The sequence below is a fragment of the Pelophylax lessonae genome, assembly GCF_965119305.1.
Source record: "Pelophylax lessonae genome assembly, chromosome: 7".
NCBI classification, from domain to species: domain Eukaryota; kingdom Metazoa; phylum Chordata; class Amphibia; order Anura; family Ranidae; genus Pelophylax; species Pelophylax lessonae.
The window spans coordinates 292,201,581-292,225,415 of NC_138774.1; the positions used below are offsets into that span (position 1 = coordinate 292,201,581).

General features: G+C 46.5%; 1 protein-coding gene across 1 annotated transcript in view; it reads left to right on the top strand.

Moving 5' to 3' along the window:
• The window catches only part of RABGAP1 (RAB GTPase activating protein 1), a 205,318-nt gene that overhangs the window by 176,842 nt on the left and 4,641 nt on the right, over positions 1-23,835 (top strand). The window contains exons 20-25 of the mRNA XM_082263337.1: positions 2,194-2,286; positions 9,981-10,091; positions 14,767-14,871; positions 16,564-16,647; positions 18,517-18,588; positions 21,264-21,464. Of these exons, the coding sequence (XP_082119463.1) occupies positions 2,194-2,286; positions 9,981-10,091; positions 14,767-14,871; positions 16,564-16,647; positions 18,517-18,588; positions 21,264-21,464 (666 nt within the window). The remainder of the gene's footprint in view (positions 1-2,193; positions 2,287-9,980; positions 10,092-14,766; positions 14,872-16,563; positions 16,648-18,516; positions 18,589-21,263; positions 21,465-23,835) is intronic.

Below are 23,835 nucleotides of genomic sequence, written 5' to 3' on the forward strand. Positions count from 1 at the left end.
ACAGGAGATGTCATGCAGCTCCTTTGACTTAACTCATAGTGTGCCCTAAATTTTTACAAAGTGGCTAATTTTTTTTTTGTTTCAGTAGGGCCCCTTATATTTGTGGCTAGTGGGAAGATCTATACATAAGCCCTGCTGTAGTTAATTTGAAATTGAACCTCTCTGTATATGGCCTGCCAGTGACTCCAGCGCACACATTGTGCCGTCTCTATAACCTGTCCTGTTCTGCACACACCGTTGGCAATGGTTTGCTCTCCGCAATGCACTCCATGTCAGCTGCGTTGGCCAATTCTTCTATTCTGGAAAGTGGTTAATAATGCAGAAGGTTTTGTTTCCAACTAAGGATATCCTGTCTGGTTGCTCAGTATGACAGAGGAAAGCTGCATTCAGTGGCTTCTCCTCTTTGCTGATTCACGTTTGTAAGTATCCTGTAGATTACTGCATATTGTCGCTTATCTGCTTTATTTTTGGTGCTTTCGACAAGTTCTCAGAATTTCCCCCCAAGGTTTTCCTGGAAGTAATACTGCATATTATATATTGTAGCTGTATGGCATTAGGCAGGAGTTCCATTTTTAGTCTACTGGGACATGTGTTGTGGACTTCTCTCGTTAAAAAGAAAAAAAATTCGATTTTTTTCCCTGTGAATGTACTATACAGGTTTATGGTTCCCTTATGTATATATGTTTGTGGTATGGCTTTTGCATTAGTTCGGGGCTTTTTACTGTGTGCTCTTACTCTGTTTATGAATACTGCCGTATTCTCGATCTACCACCATTTAGAAGTAGCACCATGATGACATTCTTCACCTTTACTCATTCCCCACATATGCTGTTACTATGCCGCACACCCCAGGCTGCTGATACGGGGGGGTAAAGCCAGCCCTTCTGTACTGGGCCTTTATCCCATTAATCCATTGGGGGTCTTGAGGCAATAAGAGGAAATATTTTCCATAGGGTGCAAGTGGAGTGTAACCACGGTCCGAGACTTATTTCCCTGCGTTCTTTTAGTTCAGCAGAAGAGCCATGGGAAGGAAGGAGACTTTTTTTTTTGCTTTCGGGAGCAGGAGGAGTAATATTAAACGACTCAGCTCCCAGCAGTCATTCTTGACCCCTGCACTCAATACTCTACATACTACTTAACCTGCACGGTGCACACTTCTGACCCCCACGCTCTGCACGGTGCACACTTCTGACCCCCACGCTCTGCACGGTGCACACTTCTGACCCCCGTGCTATGTACGTTGCACACCCCTGACCCCTGCGCTCTGCACGGTGCACACTCCTGACCCCTGCGCTCTGCACGGTGCACACTCCTGACCCCTGCACTCTGCACGGTGCACACTCCTGACCCCTGCGCTCTGCACGGTGCACACTCCTGACCCCTGCGCATACTCCTGACCCCTGCGCTCTGCACGGTGCATACTCCTGACCCCTGCGCTCTGCACGGTGCATACTCCTGACCCCTGCGCTCTGCACGGTGCATACTCCTGACCCCTGCGCTCTGCACGGTGCATACTCCTGACCCCTGCGCTCTGCACGGTGCATACTCCTGACCCCTGCGCTCTGCACGGTGCATACTCCTGACCCCTGCGCTCTGCACGGTGCATACTCCTGCATGACTCCTGCGCTCTGCACGGTGCATACTCCTGCATGACTCCTGCGCTCTGCACGGTGCGTACTCCTGCATGACTCCTGCGCTCTGCACGGTGCGTACTCCTGCATGACCCCTGCGCTTTGCACCGTGCGTACTCCTGCATGACCCCTGCGCTTTGCACGGTGCGTACTCCTGCATGACCCCTGCGCTTTGCACGGTGCGTACTCCTGCATGACCCCTGCGCTTTGCACGGTGCGTACTCCTGCATGACCCCTGCGCTTTGCACGGTGCGTACTCCTGCATGACCCCTGCGCTTTGCACGGTGCGTACTCCTGCATGACCCCTGTGCTTTGCACGGTGCGTACTCCTGCATGACCCCTGCGCTTTGCACGGTGCATGACCCATGCGCTCTGCACGCTGCATACGCTGCTGGACCCCTTCCCACATCTCTGTTCTCTGCAAGGGCTATGTGCAGTACAGCCACCACTTTTACATTGTGAAATTTGGGTTTGCAAAAACATTTGGTGCACACAAAGCAGATTTATATTCTTGGAAACTTTGTTTTTATTAATTTTATTTATTTATTGTTTAATATTTCAGATAAGTCAGAAAAAACTCAAAAAGTACGAGAGGGAATACCACATGATGAGAGAGCAACAGGCACAGCAGGAGGACCCTGTTGAAAGATACGAGGTGAGTGACATAAAAGGACAAACAAGAATCTGGGGATTATGGTCCGGGCTGCTGATAAGGCAGTACAACCGGCCCTCCTGTTCAGGGCCTGGGACCCATCAGGTTAAAAGGGGGGCTTGGGCACCTGCTGAGCATTGGCGGTATTCCCCATCCGGGGGGGGGGGGCTATCTTCTTCTACTGGAGTGAGTACTGTGTCACATCGATCTCTGCCAGAATTATCCATAGGTACATGCTTTACAGTGAATACTCCATATTGATGGACCTCTTGACCTATTGAGCTATCATATCCCTGGCGCCATTACAACCCTTTGGCTATATGGAGACTCTTGTTTGCTCTCCCAAAGACATAACTAACTACTCCTGATCTTTTGGGCGTGTCCCGACAGTGCACTCCAGAAAGAGAAGACCCCCTCATTACATTTTAAACCCCTTTTTTAAGGTTCAATCTTACCTTTATGATTTCTCATCGTAAATTGGTTTATCATTAAGAAACATATATACCAGTAGCTCCATAGGAAGCTTGCTACGTAAGCGAAACATGTAGGGCAATCTGGATACATGCCATATCTACCTATCAATTTTTGTATAGTACAACTCAGAGACGATTGAACAACCTTCTTGTCATCGCCCTTGAGGCTTATTAGATGTGATGTATCAATTCGTTATCTGGCTTTGAAATATGATATGCATTTTCACCATGTTATCATATGTGTGACTACTTTATATATGTCTACCGAGGCTATTTGCTTCTTGAGTCTTATGTTTTTTCTTTTTGTTCAATTTTAATCAATGATCAATAAAATATACAATTTTTAATTATTAGTGCCTTCAAAGTCCAAATTTCTTTTTCTCAAATTTCCATCTCTTGTATGATGCCCGCAGTCTCTAACCAGCTCTTGTATGATGCCCGCAGTCTCTAACCATCTCTTATGTCATGTCCACAGTCTCTAACCATCTCTTGTATGATGCCCACAGTCTCTAACCATCTCTTATGTCATGTCCACAGTCTCTAACCATCTCTTATGTCATGTCCACAGTCTCTAACCATCTCTTATGTCATGTCCACAGTCTCTAACCATCTCTTGTTTACCACCCAAAATATCCAACCATCTCTTGTATCATGTCCATAGTCTCTAACCAACTCTTGTATGATGCCCATAGTCTCTGACCACCTCTTGTGCCATATCCATAGTCTCTAACCATATCTTATATCATGTCCATAGTCTCTCACCATCTCGTGTATGATGCCCACAGTATCTGACCACCTCTTGTATCATGTCCAAAGTCTCCAACCATCTCTTGTGTGATGCCCCCAATCTCTAACCATCTCTTATGTCATGTCCACAGCCTCTAACAATCTCTTGTATGATGCCCAAAATCTCCAAACATCTCTTGTGTCATGTCCATAGTCTCTAACCATTTCTTGTATGATGCCTGCAGTCTCCTACCATCTCTTATGTCACGTCTGCAGTCTCTGGCAATTTCTTGTATCATTGCCATGGTCTCTAACCATCTCTTGTATGACGCCCACAGTCTCCAACCATCTCTTGTGTCATGTCCATAGTCTCTAACCATCTCGTGTATGATTCCCTCAGTCTCCGACCATCTCTTGTGTCATGTCTGCAGTCTCTGACAATTTCTTGCATCATGGCCATGTTCTCTAACCATCTCTTGTATGATGGCCATGTTCTCTAACCATCTCTTGTATGATGGCCATGGTCTCTAACCATCTCTTGTATGATGCCCACAGTCTCTAACCATCTCTTGTATGATGCCCACAGTCTCTAACCATCTCTTGTATGATGCCCACAGTCTCTAACCATCTCTTGTATGATGCCCACAGTCTCTAACCATCTCTTGTATGATGCCCACAGTCTCTAACCATCTCTTGTATGATGCCCACAGTCTCTAACCATCTCTTGTATGATGGCCATGTTCTCTAACCATCTCTTGTATGATGCGCACAGTCTCTAACCATCTCTTGTATGATGCCCACAGTCTCTAACCATCTCTTGTATGATGCCCACAGTCTCTAACCATCTCTTGTATGATGCCCACAGTCTCTAACCATCTCTTGTATGATGCCCACAGTCTCTAACCATCTCTTGTATGATGCCCACAGTCTCTGACCGCTTCTTGTGTCATGCCTACAGTCTCCAGCCATCTCTTGTGTTATGTCTGCAGTCTCTGATAATTTCTTGTATCATATATATATATGGTCTTTGGCTATATCCTATTGTGTGTCTGCTGTCTGAATATTCACCTAATTTTATGTGCGGCCCTTTGGAGATGTTGGGGATGTAACCCCTTCTATACACCCAGTGAAGTGATTGGCCTCAGTTGATACACAGAGACGAAACAAATCCTCCTACATACGTTGTACCTGTTTATCTGCAGCCCTTCTAAGGCACGCATTTTACACAGCTTTCTTTAGCTGCAGGGGGCGGAGTCTGACATCACACACTGCATAGCATAAAGCTGAGTGTCATCTGAGACCTGAGTGGAGGGAATTGACACACCTACCTCTACACAATCTCTCAGGGAAATATGGACGGATAAGGCTGTCAATCACCTGCTGTGTGCTGGAAGGGAGCTAGGGCGCCCTCCAAGAGTCCATAGGTGTAAGCATAGACGCAGTGATGGCGAACCTTGGCACCCCAGATGTTTTAGAACTACATTTCCCATGATGCTCAACGACACTGCAGAGTGCATGAGCATCATGGGAAATGTAGTTCCAAAACATCTGGGGTGCCAAGGTTCGCCATCACTGCCCCATAGACTGTCAGAAGGGACTGATACAGATAACAGAGGAATGAAAAAGATAAAAATCACACTGTAATTGGGGAAAGTACACACTGTAGGAGTATATGCTTTGTTCATTTTTTTCATTTTAGAGATTTATAACCATCTTAAATCTTCAAATTAATAAAAAATAAAAATAAAAAGAGATTATACATTTCCTATAAAAATAAAAAATAAAAGTTTTCACCCCTTTGGCATTTTCATGTTTTATTATAGAAAGTTGGATTATTATTAAATGTATTTTTTGCAGCAGATGCACGGGGAGTTGATTTTCTTTCCTCTGCCGGAGATTAAACCCGCTGAACATCAGTCCTTTTTAAGCTTCAGCAACTATTTAATTATGATGCTTGGAGACACAAATCCCATTCTATAAGAATCCCGGCCCCCTAACTATGCTTTGACAGTAAATATCACCGCAGTCTCAAAAGAAAATCCCCCCACCCTCCAGGTGTCTGAAAAATGGAAATCACTAGGTGTTGGGAAGGAGTGAGTGCTCCGTTTTGAACACAATTTGCTTAAAGTGGTTGTAACACCAAAAACTCACTGGGACACACATGTCCCTATTTAAGGTTAAGAACAAAGGGGGAGGGGGAATGCACTAGACTGCACCAAAAACGCACTGGGACACACATGTCCCTATTTAAGGTTAAGAACAAAGGGGGAGGGGGGATGCACTAGACGGCACCAAAAACACACTGGAACGCATCAAAAAACGCGCATGCAGAAAAGCATCTAGAATACATCCTCACTGCATTTCTATGGTGTGAACTGGCCCTTAAACACTTCAATACCGGGCACTTTCACCCCCTTCCGGCCCAGGCCAATATTCAGCTTTCAGCGCTGTCACACTTTGAATGACAATTGCGCGGTCATGCAACAATGTATCCATATGACATTTTTTTTTCCACACAAATAGAGCACTTTTTGGTGGTATTTAATCACCACTGGGTTTTTTATTTTTTGCTTAACAAATGAAAAAAAATTGGAGTATTTTGAAGGGGAAAAAAGTTTTTCTTAGTTTCTGTTAAAAAGTGTTGTAAATAAGTGCTGCCCTGATGGGCACTGATAGGCTGCCCTGATGGGCACTGATGGGCTGCCCTGATGGGCTGCCCTGATACGCACTGATGGGCTGCCCTGATGGGCTGCCCTGATGGGCTGCCCTGATAGGCTGCCCTGATGGGGCTGCCCTGATGAGGCTAAAAGTACATGAGGAAGGCAGCGCATGAACCACACCGGGATGCAATGGATAAGGAAGTTCATGCGCTGCCTTCCTCATGTACTTTTGTCCATATCAGCACCCTTCCTATGCTTGTTGGCTAGCAGCAGAAAAACCACTGGGGAGCCTCACAGGCTTACTTCTATCCCTACACCCTAAAGGCACCCCAGGAGCGCCAGATTTGTGATTATTGCTTTGACTTCTGGACTGGATTTTTTCCTACGGCTGCCCTGGGTGCGAATCTCTTTACTGAGCCATTAGTTGGCTAACAGCAGAACAACCGCTGGGGAGCCTCACAGGCTTATGTCTATCCCTCCACCCTTCAGCCATCCCAGGAGCGCCTGGTTTGTGATTATTGCTTTGCCCTGATGAGGCTGCCCTGATGAGGCTGCCCTGATGAGGCTGCCCTGATGAGGCTTCCCTGATGAGGCTGCCCTGATGAGGCTGCCCTGATGAGGCTGCCCTGATGAGGCTGCCCTGATGAGGCTGCCCTGATGAGGTTGCCCTGATGAGGCTGCACTGATGGGCACTAATAAGCTGCATTAATGGACCCTGATAGGCTGCACTGATAATCAATGTAAATGTCCCCTGAAAAAGGAAAGCCAGTTATTGGCTTTCCTTTGCTCGGACAGTGACAGCGATGAGACACAGCGGACACTGTGGGCATCTTACAAGAGATGATTAGAGACTATGCACATGATACGAGAGGTGGTCGGGTACTGTGGGCATCATATACCAGATGGTTAGATACTATGGACATGGAACGAGAGATGGTTAGAGACTGTGCACATGATACAAGAGGTGGTCAGGTACTGTGGGCATCATATACCAGATGGTTAGATACTATGGACATGGAACGAGAGATGGTTAGAGACTGTGCACATGATACAAGAGGTGGTCAGGTACTGTGGGCATCATATACCAGATGGTTAGAGACTATGGACATGGAACGAGAAATGGTTAGAGACTGTGCACATGATACAAGAGGTGGTCAGGTACTGTGGGCATCATATACCAGATGGTTAGAGACTATAGACATGGAATGAGAGATGGTTAGAGACTGTGCACATGATACAAGAGGTGGTCAGGTACTGTGGGCATCATATACCAGATGGTTAGATACTATGGACATGGAACGAGAAATGGTTAGAGACTGTGCACATGATACAAGAGGTGGTCAGGTACTGTGGGCATCATATACCAGATGGTTAGAGACTATAGACATGGAATGAGAGATGGTTAGAGACTGTGCACATGATACAAGAGGTGGTCAGGTACTGTGGGCATCATATACCAGATGGTTAGAGACTATAGACATGGAATGAGAGATGGTTAGAGACTGTGCACATGATACAAGAGGTGGTCAGGTACTGTGGGCATCATATACCAGATGGTTAGATACTATGGACATGGAACGAGAAATGGTTAGAGACTGTGCACATGATACAAGAGGTGGTCAGGTACTGTGGGCATCATATACCAGATGGTTAGAGACTATGGACATGGAACGAGAGATGGTTAGAGACTGTGCACATGATACAAGAGGTGGTCAGGTACTGTGGGCATCATATACCAGATGGTTAGATACTATGGTCATGAAACGAGAGATGGTTAGAGACTGCAGGATTCATTTGTTTACATGTGATTGGACACAGCCGATCACATGGTAATGAGCCTACGTCATCAGCTCTTTACCCTAATCGGTGATATGCTGTGTCCGAGGGACACAGCTCACCATCGATCGCCACTCTGTGCGGCCCCGGGGGCAAGCACGAGTGGCGCACGTGAAGGCCATCCTATGACATCCAGTCAGGATCCTAATGCCATCGCCCGGCCGTCATTCTGCTAAAGGGCAAGAAGGTGTTAAACAGGGGTCTCAAACTGATGGCCCTCCAGCTGTTGCAGAAGTACTATTCCCATCAGGCATTGCAAGGCTGACAGTTACAAGCATGATTCCTATAGGCAGAGGCATGATGGGACTTGTAGTTCCGCAACAACTAGAGGGCCATCAGTTTGAGGCCCCTGTGTTCAAGCATGATTTATAGCATAGTGTTTATGCAGTGTAAAAATACCTGGTTGGGAAGGGGTTAAAGCGAAGTTCCACCCAAAAGTGGAACTTCCGCTTATATGCTTCCTTCCCCCCCCCCCTCCGGTGCCACATTTGGCACCTTTTCAGGGGGGAGGGGGGAACGGGTACCTGTTTTTGACAGGTACCCTTCCCCACTTACGGGAGACAGTGCTGCGGCGCTGTCCCTCGGAAGTTCGGCCCCCCTCCTTCCTCTGCCCCTAGGTCAATTAGCGCAGCGCACCTTGCGCATGTCCAGTAGGGGACCAGCTGTGAAGCCGAAAGTCTTTACTGCTGGGTTCTCTTACCCTGAATGGCGGCGGCAGCACCCGAGTGCCAATATGAAAATTGGCTTTGGGTGCCGACATCGCGGGAACCCTGGACAGGTAAGTTCTAATATTTAAAAGTCAGCAGCTACAGTATTTATTTCTGGGGGAGCGGAACGCCTCTATAACTGTGTGCCTAGCCAGTGTTTTTGTATACTGTGGGAGGTGCTTTTACTAGGGGACGGCGTGGATCCTAGTCCTTGCTTTGCAGGAACACAGGATTCATGCCTTTCCTTCTGTCAGAACAGCGATCTCTCTTGTTTACTAGGGGAAGGCATGGATCCTAGTCCCTGGTTTGCAGGAACACAGGATCCATGCATTCCCTCCTGTCAGAACAGCGATCTCTCTTGTTTACTAGGGGAAGGCATGGATCCTAGTCCCTGGTTTGCAGGAACACAGGATCCATGCATTCCCTCCTGTCAGAACAACGATCTCTCTTGTTTACTAGGGGAAGGCATGGATCCTAGTCCCTGCTTTGCAGGAACACAGGATCCATGCCTTCCCTCCTGTCAGAACAGCGATATGTCTTGTTTACTAGGGGAAGGCATGGATCATAGTCCCTGCTTTGCATGAACACAGGATCCATGCCTTCCCTTCTGTCAGAACAGCGTTCTGTCTTGTTTACTAGGGGAAGGCATGGATCCTAGTTCCTGCTTTGCATGAACACAGGATCCATGCCTTCCCTTCTGTCAGAACAGCGTTCTGTCTTGTTTACTAGGGGAAGGCATGATTCTTAGTCTCTGCTTTGCTTTTCCCTCCTGTCAGAACAGCGATCTGTCTTGTTTTCTAGGGGGAGGCATGGATCCTAGTCCCTGCTTTGCAGGAACACAGGATCCATTTTCTGTGCTGGGATGCATACTGGTGGGTCCCGGAAAGCTCCCAATGTGTAATTGCGATCGGGAACTTTTCCGATCATGTGACTGCCATTTACAAACAGGCACATGATCGGGGTGCCCACCTCCACCTCCCAGCATTTAGAACCTCTTCTTACCTCTTTAGAACTCAACTTCATTGGAAAATGAATAAAATTGCATGGACATATCCCCAATGGAAGATTGTACCTCTTTCCTAGAGCGCCCCCTCTATTTATAACAAGTTAATATGTATCTTTTGCTGCCTATAGGATAGTCCAAGAAACAGTCTGGATGTACAGGTTGACAATGGTCACTGGGATTAATCATTTCATAGACGGTGCCTCTTTGGACTTTGTCTTATAATGTTTCCTGGACATCCATTTCTTTCCTCAGGACTTCTGTGAACTGAATTTGTGTTTTCTTTTTCTAGCGTGAAAACAGGCGGCTTCAGGAAGCAAACATGAGACTGGAGCAAGAAAACGATGACTTGGCTCATGAGTTGGTTACCAGCAAGATTGCCCTTCGCAAGGACCTGGATAATGTAAGAACATTTTCCTGCATCTTATAAACAGCTTGTGTATTACTCTGATATGGCCTTTCCCAACCACGGTTCTTCCAGAGGTTTGCTAGGGGTTCCATGAGGAACTAGAAATGACTGCCTATCAGATACGGAACCACTGACACCAATAATCTTTCTTCCCACTGACCTCCAATCTAAGGGACATTCTTCCCACTGACCACCAATGTAAGGAACATTCTTCCCACTGACCACCAATGTAAGGAACATTCTTCCCACTGACCACCAATGTAAGGAACATTCTTCCCACTGACCACCAATGTAAGGGACATTCTTCCCACTGATCACCAATGTAAGGAGCATTCTTCCCACTGATCACCAATGTAAGAGACATTCTTCCCACTGATCACCAATGTAAGGGACATTCTTCCCACTGACCTCCAATGCAAGGAGCATTCTTCCCTCTGACAACCAATGTAAGGAGCATTCTTCTCACTGACCACCAATGTAAGGGACATTCTTCTCACTGACCACCAATGCAAGGAGCATTCTTCCCTCTGACAACCAATGTAAGGAGCATTCTTCTCACTGACCACCAATGTAAGGGACATTCTTCTCACTGACCTCCAATGTAAGGAACATTATTCCCACTGACCACCAATGTAAGGAGCATTCTTCCCACTGACCACCAATGTAAGGGACATTCTTCCCACTGACCACCAATGTAAGGAACATTATTCCCACTGACCACCAATGTAAGGGACATTCTTCCCACTGACCACCAATGTAAGGACATTCTTCCCTCTGACCACCAATGTAAGGAGCATTCTTCCCACTGACCACCAATATAAGGACATTCTTCCCACTGACTACTAATGTCCCTTACATTGGTGGTCAGTGGGAAGAATGCTCCTTACACGTTGGTGTCATGCCGCTGACTTTGCCATGTGATGTTGCCCCCAGAACTTAGCATGCACCTCATCTCTGAAGGAACTCTCGGGTTCAGTAGAACTGGCTGCCTTAGACAGTTGCAATCCGTTTGCTTTCTTATATCTTGTTGCTGTGACAATTCCCAGTTATTACCACTTTTTATTTGTTTTTATTATTTTTGAGCAGTAGTAGGAGTGTTGCACGGTGTCAGCCAACTTCTACTTTTCATTTTTCGGAAACTACACATATGCCTTAAGCAGGAATCTGCCACTACATGTAAGAAGTCCACACTGACACAATCAGAGGGTCCTATATAAATTCCGCCATTTTTATGTTTAGAAGATTTTTTAGCCGTGTATGTCTCAGTTCAAGGCAATCTCTTTTTTTTTTTCACTGTAACAACCGGGAGCTTAGACAAAGTCTTTTGTATACGAAATAAAAGCAGATTCCACAGCGACTGATAGCAGACCTTCTTTACAAGTAACAATGACCTCCGTTTCCATAGCGATGGCAGGCGTACATTAATGGATAATTGCACAAAGAAAACATGGAGTCATTCTGAGTATCGGACCGCTAATTAACTGTACGAGGCGAGCAGAACACGTTTTCAAAAGCTTGCAGATTAATGCTGCGTTTTTTTTTTTTATCTCCTATCAAAAGGGCATTTTTTAAAAGATTTATCAGATTGTGATAAAGATGGATTCGAGTGAATAAAATGTTATATAAAAAGATGAAAGTAATAATAATAAAAAAAAGGAAGCATGCACAAGTCCTCTTGGATCTGGTCATCTGGGTTCTTCTGTTCTAGTAGCTCCAAGCTCAATTCTGACATTTCTCTCATATATGTAAAATTTTGTGGGCTTTTTTTCGCTAGAAAATTACTTAGAAACCCCAAACATTATAGATATTTTCTTAGCAGAAATCCTGGGAAATAAAATGGCGGTTGTTGCAATTTTTTTAGTGTCACACAGGGTTTTCCAAACCCTTCTTTTTTTTTTTTTTTTTTGGAAAACTAACACTTTCATTAATTAAACCAAAAAAATACATTACTTCCCCCAATTTTTTTGTATAATGTGAAAGACGATGTTACGCCGAGTAAATAGATACCTAACATTTCATGCTTTACAATTGCGCACGCTCGAGGAATGGCACCAAACTACGGTACTTAAAAATCTTCATAGATGAGTTTAAAAAATTTTTGCAGGTTACCTGTTTAGATTCAGAGGAGGTCTAGCAGAAAAATTATTATTATTGTAGAATTATTTCTCTTGCTCTTAACTTTCACGGCGATATCTCACATTGGTGGTTTGAACAACGTTTACATATGCGGGCGTGACCTAAGCATGCGTTGGCTTCTGCATGCGAGCACAAGAGGATGGGGCGCTTTAAAATTTTTAATTTTTATTTTTACACTTTCCCTTTAATTTTAAATTTTTTGATTACTTTTATTCCTATTACAAAGAATGTAAACATCCCTTGTAATAGGAATAGGGAATGACAGATCCTCTTTACGGAGAAAAGTGGCATCTATAAGACCCCAAATCTCTCCTCTATGCTGGAAGGCCTTAGATCAAAATAAAAAAATAGATTTTAGGCTTTCCAGGGAAATAAATGGCAGTGTGTATATGTGCCAGGTACGGAAGTGTCGCCATGACGTCACTTCCGGCCTCCGAGGGTCATAGAAATGGCCGAAGACCATCTGGTCCATGGCCAGCTCTATGGTAAACCTCTTTAAACATCCATTGTAATAGGAATAGGGAATGACAGGTCCTCTTTACGGAGAGAAGTGGGATCTATAAGACCCCAAATTTTGCCTCTATGCTGAAGGGCCTGAGATCAAAATAAAAAAAATAGATTTTAGGCTTTCCAGGGAAATAAACGGCAGTATTTACATCTGCCAGGGTCGGAAGTGACGTCATGACGTCAATTCCAGCCTCCGAGGGTCATAGTAATGGCCGGAGACCATCTGGTCCATGGCCAGCTCTATGGTAAACCTCTGTAAGCATCCCTTGTAATAGGAATAGGGAATGACAGGTCCTCTTTACGGAGAGAAGTGGGGTCTCTAAGACCCCAAATCTCTCCTCTATGCTGGAAGGCCTTAGATCAAAATAAAAAAATCGATTTTTGGCTTTCCAGTAAAAAAAATAAACGGTAGTGTTTACATCTGCCGGTGCCGGAAGTGACATCATGACATCACTTCCGGTCCCCGAGGGTCATAGAAATGGCCGGAGACCATCTGGTCCATGGCCAGCTCTATGGTAAACCTCTGCCGACGGCAAACGTTCTCCGGCTCCTCGATCGAGAGAGACCAGAGAAGCACTGGAGGGCGTTGGGAGGGGGGCTTTTAAATGTGAGGGAATCAATCGTCGGCTGAAAAAAAAGATATTTTGATACCTGTAGCTGCACCCATCATCCAGATAGCTCTACTTAAAGTCCAGGCGGTCACATGACGTCCTACGGGGGGCAAGTGGTTAAAGAACTCTTGCTTCATTTTTTGTTTTCAATGTTCTAACCCCCCCCCCCCGGGTAAACAGTCCCATGTTGATCCCCATGATTAAGATCCAAGGGGGCGGAGTGAAATACATTGGGGGCGTGGCCTGGGCCATCTTTTCACCTCTCCACACATGGGCCTGCTTTTTCACGTGCAGCGAATGGACTTCTCCCCCTTGACATTGCTACATGTTCCATGTTCTTTGTAGACATAGCTAGGAGGGCAGACAGGGCGGGGCTTCTTCCCTCGCAAGTGTCTGACAACATAGCCAGGAGACAGCGGCTTGATAACCTGCGCCTGTCTTGGTTTCAAGCTCTTGCCTGAGACAGGCGGCCGAATGCTCTGCATTCTTCTTGCTGCTGTTGTTCATCTCAGGCAAATTCTTGGAGTCCAGATGAGCCGCGGTTATCAAGCAGCCATCTCCTTGCTAGCTGCGTTGTTGGACACCTGCGAAGGAAGGAGGGGCGCCCTGTCCAACTTTGAACTAGGCTTACAAAGCATATAGGAACATGGGATGAAGCTCTACATGCACTTTGTCCCCGGGGACAACCTAAGGTAAGGGGGCTTACCTTAGGTGTGCTGCCTGCGTTTTTTTTTTATTTTCCGGGCTAAGAACATTTTTAGCAAGTCCGGAAAATACCTATTGATCTGGCCATATTTGTAGTGTCCTCGTCACTTTCTGTGAGCTATAAAGTAAGTATAAACATTGTTCTTGTGTAAACTACTAGTCCCATCAATCCACCATGTAATGATGATGAGCAAAGTAAACATTGGGGATGCACTGATACTGAGTATTTTCACCAGTACTCGTGAAAATGCTCCTGATCCCGAGAGCGATACTTTATGGTGCCATTTGCGTCCATACATAGTGAATAGGCACAAATCACACTGCAATTGGCTCCCAGTGCTGTCAATCAAAGCCAGTGACTGGTGGCAGAGCCGAATCCTGCTGTCTGTGTCAAAGGACATAGCAGTGGGGCTCAGGGAGTGAGCACGCACGAGTGCCCCATGGGGGCACTGGACAGAGAGGAGGAACCAGAAGCATCGGCGGGGGTCCCGAGAAAAGGAGGTTCGTAGCTGCTCTGTGCAATTTCATTCCACAGAGCAGGTAAGTGTAGAGATGGATGTTGTTGTTTTTTGTTTTGTTTTTTTTTTTTAAATATACTTTATCAATCGCTTTAATTTTAACATTTTGCTGTAATAGTGACATTTACATTTATATTTGTGGATGACCTCATATATTAATCAGCTGGGTATGTGTGGGCTCTGTTTCATCAGGCAGAAGAGAAGGCAGACGCCCTCAATAAGGAATTATTGATGACTAAACAAAAGCTGATTGATGCAGAAGAGGAGAAACGACGTCTAGAAGAAGAATCTGCACAGGTTGGTCAAAGCTGTTCAGTAGGGTTGAGGTCTATAGATGTTCAGTAGGTTTGATATGTAAAGGTGTTCAGTAGGGTTGAGGTCTTTAGACGTTCAGAAGGTTTGAGGTCCAAAGGTGTTCAGAAGGTTTGAGGTCCAAAGGTGTTCAGTAGGGTTGAGGTTCAAAGGTGTTCAGTAGGGTTGAGGACCATAGATGTTCAGTTCCAAAGGTGTTCAATAGGGTTGAGGTCCAAAGGTGTTCAGTAGGGTTGAGGTCCAAAGGTGTTCAGTAGGGTTGAGGTCCAAAGGTGTTCAGTAGGGCTGAGGTCCAAAGGTGTTCAGTAGGGCTGAGGTCCAGAGGTGTTCAGTAGGGTTGAGGTCCAGAGGTGTTCAGTAGGGTTGAAATCCATAGATGTTCAGTGGGGTTGAGGTCCAAAGGAGTTTAGTAGGGTTGAGATCCAAAGGTTTTAAGTAAGGTTGAGATCCAAAGGTTTTAAATAGGGTTGAGGTCCATAGATGTTCAGTAGGGTTGAGGTCCAAAGGTGTTAAGTAGAGTTGAGGTCCAAAGGTATTCAGTAGAGTTGAGGTCCAAAGGTATTCAGTAGGGTTGAGGTCCAAAGGTGTTCAGTAGGGTTGAGGTCCAAGGTGTTCAGTAAAGTTGAGGTCCAAAGGTATTCAGTAGGGTTGAGGTCCAAAGGTATTCAGTAGGGTTGAGGTCCAAAGGTGTTCAGTAGGATTGAGGTCCAAAGGTGTTCAGTAGGGTTGAGGTCCAAGGTGTTCAGTAAAGTTGAGGTCCAAAGGTATTCAGTAGGGTTGAGGTCCAAAGGTATTCAGTAGGGTTGAGGTCCAAGGTGTTCAGTAAAGTTGAGGTCCAAAGGTATTCAGTAGGGTTGAGGTCCAAAGGTATTCAGTAGGGTTGAGGTCCAAAGGTGTTCAGTAGGATTGAGGTCCAGAGGTGTTCAGTAGGGTTGAGGTCCAAAGGTGTTCAGTAGGGTTGAGGTCCAAAGGTGTTTAGTAGGGTTGAGGTCCAAAGGTGTTCAGTAGGGTTGAGGTCCAAAGGTGTTCAGTAGGGTTGAGGTCCAAAGGTGTTCAGTAGGGTTGAGGTCCAAAGGAATTCAGTAGGGTTGAGGTCCAAAGGAATTCAGTAGGGTTGAGGTCCAAAGGTGTTCAGTAGGGTTGAGGTCCAAAGGTGTTCAGAAGGGATGAAATCCTTAGACGTTCAGCGAGTTTGAAGTCCAAAAGTGTTCAGTAGGGTTGAGGTCCAAAAGTGTTCAGTAGGGTTGAGGTCCAAAAGTGTTCAGTAGGGTTGAGGTCCAAAGGTTTTTAGTAGGGTTGAGGTCCAAAGGTGTTCAGAAGTGATGAGGTCAGGGCTCTGTACAGGACACTTGAGTTCCTCCACACCTAACTGGTCACACCGTGTCTTTATGAAGCTGGCTTTGTACACAGGGGCGCAGTCATGCTGAAACAGAAAAGGGTCTTCACAACACTGTTACCATAAGGAAGAGCACAATTGTCTATAATGTCTTTGTATGATGGATTGTATTACCAGCACCCTCCACTGTAAACACCTGAACTCCATTCTTTGGAGGGCGGGGGGGGGGATTCACATAAAAGAACGGTTTATGATATGAATGTATAATGCAGCAACTCAGGCTTTATGGGGTTTATATGGTATTCGTGCATTCCTATAATATCTTTTGTATTGTTCTACAGCTAAAAGAAATGTGCCGCAGAGAACTTGATAAGGCAGAGTCTGAAATAAAGAAGAACAATTCCATCATTGGAGATTACAAACAGGTATTCTGTCCTTTGATATTCTATATCATTTTTAGTGTGGCAGGAGCTAACATTTCACTGCTATACTGATATAATGAGTAAAATGAGCAGTCCTGTATGCCACAACGTGCTCTGCTTACTTTTGGGATCACTTTACAATGCTGTCATGCTAAAGTAGAAGTCCAGCTTACAGTAGACAGGCTAGGCGCAGTGATGGGGAACCTTGGCACCCCAGATGTTTTGGAAATACATTTCCCATGATGCTCATGCCTTCTGCAGTGTAGTTGAGCATGATGGGAAATGTAGTTCAAAAACATCTGGGGGTGCCAAGGTTTGCCATCACGGCCCCAGGGACACATTTAACCCTTTGATCGCCCCTGATGTTAACTGCTTCCCTGCCAATGTCATTAGTACATTGACAGTGCATATTTTAGCAGTAATCACTGTATTAGTGTCACTGGTGCCCCAGATGTTTTGGAACTACAATTCCCATGATGCTCATGCACTCTGCAGTGTATGTAATTGAGCATGATGGGAAATGCAGTTCCAAAACATCTGCGATGCCATGGTTCACCAACACTGCCCCAGGGAGGGACGCATTTAACCCTTTGATTTCCTTAGGTGTTAACCCCTTACCTGCCAGTGCCATTAGTACAGTGACAGTGCATATTTTATCACTGATCATTGTATTAGTGTCACTGGTCCCCCAGATGTTTTGGAACTACATTTCCCATGATGCTCATGCACTCTGCAGTGTATGTAATTGAGCATGATGTTAAATGCAGTTCCAAAACATCTGGGATGCCAAGGTTCGCCACCACTGCCCCAGGGAGGGACACAGTTAACCCTTTGATCACCTTAGATGTTATCCCCTTCTCTGCCAGTGTCATTAGTAAAGTGACTGTGCATATTTTTAGCATTGATCACTGTATTTGTGTCACTGGCACCCCGGATGTTTTGGAACTACATTTCCCATGATGCTCATGCACTCTGCAGTGTAGTTGAGCATCATGGGAAATATAGTTCAAAAACATCTGGGGGTGCCAAGGTTTGCCATCACTGCCCCAGGGACACATTTAACCGATTGATCGCCCCTGATGTTAACTGCTTCCCTGCCAATGTCATTAGTACAGTGACAGTGCATATTTTTAGCATTGATCACTGTATTAGTGTCACTGGTCCCCCAGATGTTTTGGAACTACATTTCCCATGATGCTCATGCACTCTGCAGTGTAGTTGAGCATCATGGGAAATATAGTTCAAAAACATCTGGGGGTGCCAAGGTTTGCCATCACTGCCCCAGGGACACATTTAACCGATTGATCGCCCCTGATGTTAACTGCTTCCCTGCCAATGTCATTAGTACAGTGACAGTGCATATTTTTAGCATTGATCACTGTATTAGTGTCACTGGCACCCCGGATGTTTTGTAAATACATTTCCCATGATGCCAATGCACTCTGCAGTGTAGTTGAGCATGATGGGAAATGCAGTTCCAAAACATCTGGTGGTGCCAAGGTTTGCCATCACTGCCCCAGGGACACATCGTACATTGGGATTTCTTTCCTTTTTTTTTTTTTTTTTTTTTTTTTTTTAATAAATTTGCAAAGATTTCAAACAAACTTCTTTCACGTTGTCAATATTGGGGATTGTTTGTAGAATTTGAGGAAAATAATGAATTTAATCCATTTTGGGATAAGGCTGTAACATAACAATGTGGGAAAAGTGAAGCGCTTTCCGGGCGCACTGTATATATGGGATTGCTATGACGGTGTGGCGCTTTGATTCCGAATTCCCCGGTTTGTGTCCTCGCGGTCTTCTTTCAGAACTGTAAATAAACAAACCGACCACTTTGCTTCCTAAAAACCAACCCCTGTGTTTTGTTTGTAGATCTGCTCCCAGCTGAGCGAGCGACTGGAAAAGCAGCAGACGTCGAACAAAGCTGAAATTGAGAAAATCCGGGTAAGTTTGTGGCCTTCGCAAGCCGCAGTACTGTACTGTGATCTTCAGATGTTTACAGCAGAAGTCTGGAAATGTTGGGAGGACACACAATGCAGCTGAACTTCTTACAGGATTTGGCTCATTTTTAGGATGGTCATTCGCCGCATGCGTCTGGATTGTCGTTACATTCACAATGCTTTCATGTTGTCAGTGCCAGAAGAGGAAACGCTGAAATAATTATATTGCTTACTGCTTCAGTCCCCTTTTCTCTTCTAAATAGTAGATCGTTATACAAACCACCTCCCCGTGTCAAAGAAAAGAAAAAGAAACATAATAAAACATTTTCTCTTCTCTCTGTGCGCAGCAAACATATCACAAACCTTAAAGAGATTGTTAAGTCTTTTTTTTCCAATAAAATAAAAACATGTTATACTTGCCTCCTCTATGCAGTTGGTTTTGCACAGAGCAACCCAGATCCTCCCCTTCTGTGCTCCTGGCCCCTCCTCTGTGCTCCTGGCCCCTCCCTCCTGTTGAGTGCCCCCACAGCAAGCAGTTTTCTATGGGGGCACTTGAGCCGAGCATTCAGACACTGAGCTGCCGTTCAGCCCCGCCCCCTCTCTCTCTCCTGATTGGCTAACTGTGCAGTGGTTTTGCACAGAGTGGCCTGAATCCTCCCCTTCTCGGGTCCCCTCTTCTGTGTTCCTGGCCCCTCCCTCCTGTTGAGTGCCCCCACAGCAAGCAGTTTTCTGTGGGAGCACCCAGACACTGAGCTGCCGTTCACCCCTGCCCCCTTTCTCTTCTGATTGGCTAACTGTGCAGTGGTTTTGCACAGAGTGGCCCGAATCCTCCCCTTCTCGGGTCCCTCTTCTGTGTTCCTGGCCCCTCCCTCCTGTTGAGTGCCCCCACAGCAAGCAGTTTTCTGTGGGAGCACCCGAGCTGAGCATCCAGACACTGAGCTGCCGTTCACCCCTGCCCCCTCTCTCTCCTAATTGGCTAACTGTGCAGTGGTTTTGCACAGAGCAGCCCAGATCCTCCCCTTCTCAGGTCCCTCTTCTGTGCTCCTGGCCCCTTCCTCCTGTTGAGTGCCACCACAGCAAGCAGTTTTCTATGCGGGCACCCAAGCTGAGCATTCACAAACTGAGCTGCTGTTCAGCCCCCCCCCCCCTCTCTTTCCTGATTGGCTAACTGTACAGTTGTTTTGCACAGAGCAGTCCAGATCCTCCCCTTCTTGGGTCCCTCTTCTGTGCTCCTGGCCCCTCCCTCCTGTTGAGTGCCCCCACAGCAAGCAGTTTACTATGGGGGCACTTGAGCTGAGCATTCAGACACCGAGCTGCCATTCAGCCCTGCCCCCTCTCTCTCCTGATTGGCTAATTGTGCAGTGGTTTTGCACAGGGCAGCCCAGATCCTCCCCTTCTCGGGTCCAACTTCAGTGCTCCTGGCCCCTTCCTCCTGTTGAGTGCCCCCACAGCAAGCAGTTTACTATTGGGGCACTTGAGCCGAGCATTTAGACACTGAGCTGCCGTTCAGCCCCGCCCCTTCTCTCTCCTGATTTGCTAACTGTGCAGTGGTTTTGCACAGAGTGGCCCGAATCCTCCTCTTCTCGAGTCCCACTTCTGTGCTTCTGGCCCCTCCCTCCTGTTGAGTGCCCCCACAGCAAGCAGTTTTCTATGGGGGCACCCGAGCTGATCATTCAGAAATTGAGCTGCAGTTCAGCCCCGCCCCCTCTCTCTCTCCTGATTGGCTAACCGAGTTTGACAACAGCGGGAGCCAATGGCCCTACTGCTGTGTCTCAGCCAATCAGGAGAGAGAGTCCCGGATGGCTGAGGCATTTGTGGACATCGCTAGATAGAGGGGGGATCAAGTAAGTATTAGGGGGGGCTGAGGGGGGCTTCTACACACAGAAGGCTTTTTATCTTAATGCATAGAATGCACCTTCTGCCTTTACAACCTTTTTAATTTGTTTAACCTCTTGCTGACCGCCCCACGTACATATACTGCTTGGGGGCGGTGGCTTCTGCGCGCAGAATCGCATACAGGTATGTCCTTCTGCTTTTCCCGGTCTGGGGCACACGCGCCCCTGTGATCCGCTGTGATTGGACTCAGCGTGTCCGGCAGACTCAGTGTCCACCGTCACCTGGTGATCGTTCGGGACACAGGCAGAGCGCCGATCTGTCTATGTAAACAAGGCCGATGGACATTCTGTGACAGGGGAACGCAGTGATCCTGTATTTCTACAAAGCAGGAACAGCAAGCACTCCCTAGGAACACATTTCAGGCCGGTTCACACTAGTGCGATGCCAGACATCACACGTGATTCACACTGCATTGCTGTGCAGATCACATTTGATGTCTGTGCGATGCAAGTTCAGCCATACAAACTGTATGGCTAAATTTGCATTGCAATCGAACCAAACTTGTGCAGGACCCTTTTTTTTTTTTTTTTTGTCCGCATCAAATCCAAAAAAAGAGCCAGGGGGCCGCAGGTTGGACACCAGGGACACCATGTGGCACACTCCCAGCACAAAAGGGAGATACGCAAATATGCGGCCCCATGGAAGACAGCCCAGTCCAGTAGGGCATATTAGGATGTATTATGTTTTATTCATTGTTTCCCAGTTGATATAGACGAATACAACAATTAAACCTAAATTAAGATCCCAGCTAACCATCATTTCTCGCCTTCTCTTACAACGCAGCAAAAGGTTGAAGGGTGCGAACGCTGCAGAGAATTCTTCAACACTGAGGGGAAGGTAAAGTTGGTGAGTGCTACAAAGGATAACTCCACCGAGGAGGACACAGATGAAGAGAAGGAGACCCTGAATAACCAACTACGGGAAATGGAACTTGAACTGGCACAAACCAAACTTCAGCTGGTGGAAGCCGAGTGTAAAATACAGGTAGGTTGTCAGTGGAGGTGGACATAGTTGGGCCTCGGGCACCAGTTAGAAATTACCTTTCAAGCATCCAGTAAAGCATTTTGTTTTTTGTTTGTGTAGCACCCTCCTAGGTAGGTGCTAGGTTGGTTATCAGGGGAGCCTGCTTGTTAGTTCTGCCTGTTGTATGTGTCCAGGATTGTGATTCATCTGGGCTGAGGGAGTGTCCCCACTTTATCCAATGGGAGGGCCTGTTGGACAGTGGAGGAAACCCAGCCAGTGGCACAGGCTTTTGTGGCTATCCCAGTGGGTTGGCACAACAGTGGTGCATTCTGTGATGGGTCACAAAAGCCGGGGGCACATGTGACAGGGCGTCTTTGGACAGGAAGCCAGGTCCTGGGAGGAGGGTGACCGCTGTCTCTCCTCCCTGTCAGCAAGGAAGATGGTCACAGGCGGTCGGCCTAGTTGACCAAGTGTGTGATGCTGAGCCAAGAGGTCCAGGATACTGACGAGTGGGGCTGACGGCAGAGCAACCCAGGGAAAAACAGTGTCTGTGAGTACCGGGAAGCTTGCCAGGGGGTCTGCCCAGGAAGGGGACCGCTCCAGTGGAGAGTCAGTGGACAAGGGCTAGCATGCACGGGAAGTGAGAAAGGGGGTGCCAGGTTAGAACCCTGAAGAGGAATTCATTCAGGAACATATCTTCTACTTCACTTCAGTGGCAAGGTGAAGCAGCGGCCTTGCCGCACACACTACAGTCAGTTGTTCTCAGAAATTGTACATAGTTCAAGTTGGAGTATCCCACTCATCCCTTCTCCCATCCAAGTTCTGAAATAAAACACAAAAACCAAATCCACTGGACTGTTCATAGTCTGAGCCAAGTGATACAGACTGTTTCTATGGGTAACCCAGGGGAATTCAATCTCAGCAGCTCCCTAGGGGGCAGTGCTACATTTGTATTGGAATAATTTTTATCCTAAGGGCTCGTTCACATGGAGGATCTCCCCACTGAGCAGGCTGATGGCAGTTCCATGTCTGCTCCGCTTATGCAGAGCTGACACAGACACTGCCCCATTTCCTCTATGGACTGTCAGATGTAAACGGACTACCTGTCCGTTTACATCCAACTGTCATCGATCCGTAAGACGGGTGAGGAACGGATTGCCCATTCGTCAATTTTTAGCGGAATGGATCAGATGTTGACGGGTGTAAATGGACACGCGTCCTCCATAGAGGATTTGGAGGATCTAATAGGGTCTACTTAAAAAAAAACTGACAGGCAGACCCGATCGGCCTGCCCGTGTGAAAGGGGCCTAATAGTCTTTTTTTCCCAATACTTTATTTTAGAACAGCACACGGTAGATACAGAAACCACATTTATGGCAGTGCTAGACTGGAATAGCAGTTAGGTCTGTATATATATTTGGACACAATTTTCATACTTTCGGCCCTGTATGCCACCAGAATAAAATTAAAACGAAACAATCCAAATGATTTTGAAGTGCAGACTTTCAGCTTTAATTTGAGGGGTTGAACATAAATAACAAGTACACATTTTAGGAACTGCAACCATTTTTATACACAGTCCCTCTTATTTTCAGGGGCTCAAATGTTATTGGACAAATGAATATAAATAAAATGTTAATTTTCTCTTTCGTTCATTTACGAACACAGCTCCTGTTCCTTGCTAGGATCTCTGGTCCTGGCAATTTTTCTCTTTTTAGTTTTAGTTTTTTTCCTGTTTTTTTTTCCTGTGAGATCTACAATCAACTGCCGGACTGGGCGACGGGCTGAATAATCTAGATCCAGAGGTCACCCCAGTCTGGCTAGCGAGTGCGCGCAGACCACATCTCCGCATTAGGTTTTCCGCAACATAGCCCCACCAGACGGGGGCTGGCATGCGAGTTAAAGGTCTTACAAGGTCGCATACGACTGGGTTTCGGCCCGCGTCACAATGTTCCTCCTCGCCCACAGACCCCCATTTAGATGGCGCTGGATTCTGTCTGGAGCGATGCCTGCCTGGTTCCTGGTATGGTGAATAACTGTCTCCCCCTGAGGGTTTTGGGGTGGACGTGAGCCCCTCCCTGGTTCCCATTCTTCCCGTTAGGCACCCCCCTCCTTGTGTCTGGTGGTTCTATGAGTTCTGGATCTCAAGGCCCTGAACTGCTTTGTGCGGGTACAGAAGTTCAGAATGGAGTCTATTCGCATGGCGGTGACATCCCTGCATCTTTCCTCTGCTCCTCGGGTCATCACAAAGGTGTTGGCCCCGGTGCTGCAGTTGTTACGTCAGCGAGGGATCACAGTGCTGGGTTACCTGGACGACTTTCTCTTGCAAGCAGAGTCCCCTACTGCTCTGATGGACAACGTGGAAATCACTATTCAGACTCTGAAGGAGTTT